Source organism: Sturnira hondurensis, unplaced genomic scaffold (assembly GCF_014824575.4).
Source record: "Sturnira hondurensis isolate 20B ecotype Veracruz unplaced genomic scaffold, ASM1482457v3 Scaffold0015596, whole genome shotgun sequence".
NCBI lineage: Eukaryota > Metazoa > Chordata > Mammalia > Chiroptera > Phyllostomidae > Sturnira > Sturnira hondurensis.
Genome location: NW_028088227.1, coordinates 24842181 through 24846522, shown reverse-complemented (window position 1 = coordinate 24846522; position 4342 = coordinate 24842181). Strand labels below are relative to the sequence as shown.

Sequence of the window (4342 nt, the reverse complement as noted above, 5' to 3'; positions counted from 1 at the left end):
GTTGTTAAACTGCCGACGGCCTGGAATCAGCCTCGGTGGGCATACTCAACCCCCGCCATTGGCAAGCCTGCCAGGCTGGGCCTTCATTGCAGAGAGCACCCCACTCCATCAGCCCTCACCTCTCCCACTGCCTGGGAGTGTCAGGCTCCCTCTGGCTCCTTGGGTCTAGCCAAGCAGCCCCCCTTTACTTCAATCCCCTCCTAGCCCAGGCCCTAGCGCAGAGCACTCAACAGAGAAGGACGTGGCCAGGATGTCCAGCCTTTTGGCATCTCTGGCCACACTGGAAGAAGAGTTGTCTTGGACCACACATTAAATACATTATGACATGTAATCAAAAAATTTCATCATGTTTTAAGTAAATATACACTCTTGCATTGGGCTGAAGTCACAGCCATCCTGGGCTGCACGCAGCCCATGGGCCGCAGGTTGGACACCCCTGCATGTAGAATGTCTTTGCTCTTTTTTAAACGTTTTATTTTTCAGTTACAGTTGACAGCAGTCTTTGTTCTTGACTTTAAAAACCCCTTGCCTCCCCAAAGGAACCTCCCAGCCTCCTAGGCTCCCTTCACCGTCACGTCACCTCATCCACCTTCCCTCCTGCAGGTAAATGAATGCTGTTTTCTCACTTTCCGTAGAGCAAGCCCCTTTCTCGAGCTAAGCTTCCAGTCTCCGGGAACCCACTGTACCTTTCCGCGTGAACCTCACTCCACAGTTTCTAATACAACTTCACCCTGTCCCCTCCCCCGCCACAGAGTCCAGATTTCTCGTGTCTTTCCATGTCTCTCTGCTCTCTGGTTGAGAACCAGGCCCACCAGATTCCAATCCTGGCTCTTCTGCTTGCCAGTGTGGTTTTGGTGCAAGTTCTTAGCTGTGCCTCAGTCTCCCCATCTGTAAAGTGGGAACAACAACTCCTACTTCACCAGACTGCTGTGAGCATTGCAGAGTTCACATTTATTAAGTTGCTCAGAGTAGTTGCTGGCATAGCAAGAGCTATTATTTAGGTGTTTGCAAATACAATAAAAATAAACATAGCTCCAAACTATTCACTGGCTTATGAATTCAGGAAAGCATTACACCCCAAAATAAAGAGAATAGAAAAAAGAACAAAATATGCTTATGATTCAACTGAGCATCAAGAAATAGGAGAAATAATAGTAAGCAGCCCCAGAAAGGTGCCCAGAGGGGCTGTTGAGAATTACTGGCCCTCCCGGGTCCACGCCCAGGTCCAGTCCCCGCTATGGATGCCTCCCCTGCACCCCAGCTCTATAGGCCCTGGGCTCTGACCTCTCAGGAGTTTAATGAGCTAAACTATCTGTCATGATGCACAGCGTCCTCAGGGACCTGATCCAAGAACAACAAGGAAACAGGCTCTTCCGTGCCCTCGTGATGGGACAACATACGCACCTCTGTGCTGTATATAAGCCCAGTCACCCCAAGCAGCTCACACAACCTCACACCCATTCAAACACACACACACACACCATCTTCCAGCCCCACCACCCCACCATGGCCGCCTCCACCCTGTCCGTCTGCTCCAGCGACCTGGGCTACAGCAGCCGCATCTGCCTGCCTGGTTCCAGTGACTCTTGCACCGACTCCTGTCAGGTGGATGACTGTCCAGAGAGCTGCTGCCAGCCCTCCTGCTGCGCCCCCAGCTGCTGTATCCCCAGCTGCTGCATCCCTAGCTGCTGCCCATCCACCTGCTGTGCTCCCAGCTGCTGTCAGCCCTCCTGCTGTGTCCCCAGCTGCTGCCAGCCCTCCTGCTGTGTCCCCAGCTGCTGCCAGCCCTCCTGCTGTGTCCCCAGCTGCTGCAAGCCCACCTGCTGCACACCTGTCTGTTGCACACCCATCTGCTGCACACCCGTCTGCTGCAAGCCCACCTGCTGCACACCTGTCTGCTGCAAGCCCGTGTGCTGTGTGCCCATCTGTTCTGGTGCTGTCCCCTGCTCAGCCCCCTCCTGCTGCCAGCCCACCCCCTGCCTCTCGTCCTGCTGCAAACCCTCCTCCTGTGTGTCTGTCATCTGCCGCCCTGTGTGCAGACCCTCCTGCTGTGTGCCCACCTCCTCCTGCTGTGCCCCCTCCTCCTCCTGCTGCCAGCCCAGCTGCTGCCGCCCGGCTTCCTGTGTGTCCCTCATCTGCCGCCCCATGTGCTCCCGCCCGGCCTGCTGCATCCCTGCCTCAGCCCAGAAGGCCTGCTGCTGACCAGGCATGTCCCTCCAGGGCCAGCTGGGCACAATGGGGCACTGCTGGCTTTGCAGCTGCCTTTAGGGTCTGTCTCTCAGGAACTCCTGAGATGCACCGACAGTGCCCCCTCCTCTCAGCTTGGGAGGAAGTCCCGTCAAACTCAGGATGAACCTGTCCATGCTCACTGGCTCACTCCTCCTTGTGTCCCTGTGGCCAGCTTGGGGACCATGTCCACGATGCAAGTCTCAGTGGTCTCACCTCCTCAGAGGCTGCTTGGAAAAACCTAATAAACTCACCTGCATTTAACCTCAGTGGCACTTGGTTCTTTTGGCCATTTCTAGTTGAATTGCCAGCCAGTCCTCACAGAGGAAGGGCCCAGTGCCCTTGAAGCCCTGCCCGACCCCAGCTGCACTGGCCCTTTCTCAGGGCCCCTGCCCATGCTGAGCTGGCACCTAGCTCCCATCCCACAGGATCTGGGCCCCAGTCCCAGGAATGGGGGCTTTGGTGTGGGCGGCTCCCTTCTCAGGGACCCATCTGGTGGCAGGCCCTCAGGGACTTGGCTGTGGCCAGTCCCAGGCACAATTATCATGCAGCCCTGGGCATCTTCCTGAGAGGCCCCCTTGGGGGAAAGCCCCCTGCCGAAGGGGCCTGGCAGGACATGGGGTTCAGCGTCTCTCCCTGGGAGTGAGGACGGGCAGATGCAGCAGCCCCTCTGCCCACACCCAGAGGATTAGAGTCGGGCAAGCACCTGCACTTGGCCGCCCCAGCCTCCTGGCCCACCTGCCTCCTCCGGCTCCTAAACCCTCCTCTCTCTGGAGCATTCCGCCGGGACCACACATGCCCCGAAGTCTTCTCTCGTGTAACAATGACAAATAAGACCCAGCTGTCCTCCCCTCAGCTCTGCCTGCACCCCTCCAGAGCAGAGCTGCCTGGCAGCTCTGGATGGCCCCATTTCTCCCCTACTCACCCCTCCACTGGGACATCCTCTCCTCTACCCTCCCCCACCCCCCCACCGCCATGCTGTGGACCCTGTCGGACCCCAGCTGAGATCAGTCTCCCTCCCATCCCCTCTCCTGGGACCTGTCCCCGCAGAGCTTGGCCCTCAGCTTCAGGACGCGGCTCTCCTGCTCCTTCATTCTCTGACTTCCGTGTCTGTCGCCCTGCACTTCACTAAGGCATGGGGACCTTGACTCTCTCTCCTGATACGTCCCCAGAGTTTCTCCTGGATTCAGACCACTTACACTTCCCAATAGGACCTTCTTCCTAACTTGCCTCTCCCAGCCCACCTATCCCCCAAGGGTGGAACCCCTGCCCAGCACCCTGGACTCCACCCCTCCACACCCCACCACACACACCCTGGTCCTGCCACTGAGCCTGTGGTACTTCCAGTAGGTCTATGGGTCTTTCCCTGCCACTCATCACCATTTTCCTTCTTGCTAAGCTACTCTGAGCAGCTTAAGACAGGTCCCTGGTTCCAGCCCCAGAGACCCCAAGACAAGTTCATGGGGCAAGACCTTCCTAGCAGAGGCCACTGTCCTGAGACCTCCCAGTGCCACATGCCCGTTCTTCTACCGAACGCATTTTGGAAAGAAACCTGAGGCCTGGGGCCAGTCACACATGTCCTGGGCAGACCCACTGGTGCCGAACTGGCAGTGGCTGACCTTCCAGCTCAATGCCTTGCGGCTCTTCTAGGCTTGGTAGAAATCCACGTCGCCTTGTTAAGCATGATGCTGCCACATGGCCAATAAAATCGTGGTGAGACCAGTGACGGTGTCAACTGAACATGTTTAAATCCCACGAAGGCCTGGGTGCACTGTGACCCCCACCCCCATCACGCGGAAGAGGAGACGGAGGCCCCCAGTGACCGGCCCAGGCCGTACACACCGGGTCAGGCAGTGGGAGGGAGGGGTGAACGGAGAAGGGGAGAGACCACGTGGGGCAGGTAAAACACGGCCTGTTTGCCAGGAATGCTGCAGGGGGCCAGAAAACGTCCCCAACGGCAGCCTCATCCCAACCCCAAACATGAGCAGGAGAAAAGGCCCTGCAGACTGAATGCAGGGCTGATTAGATGAACAGTCTCCAGAGGGGAGCCAGTCGCGGGGCAGCCAGGTGGGCCCTGAGTGGCCTCACGAGTGCCCCTCACAGCGAGGCCGAGACT

The 4342-nt window shown here is 57.8% G+C and overlaps 1 protein-coding gene across 1 annotated transcript; it reads left to right on the top strand.

Moving 5' to 3' along the window:
• The first annotated feature begins 1506 nt into the window (after positions 1-1506).
• On the top strand, positions 1507-2202 carry LOC119000263 (keratin-associated protein 10-8-like). The gene has a single exon (XM_037065246.1). The coding sequence runs from the start codon at positions 1507-1509 to the stop codon at positions 2200-2202; it is 696 nt and encodes a 231-aa protein (XP_036921141.1).
• The last annotated feature ends 2140 nt before the right edge of the window (positions 2203-4342 follow it).

Bases quoted from the DNA above. Each gene is read 5' to 3' on its own strand.
- LOC119000263 (XM_037065246.1), top strand. From the start codon at position 1,507: ATGGCCGCCTCCACCCTGTCCGTCTGCTCCAGCGACCTGGGCTACAGC.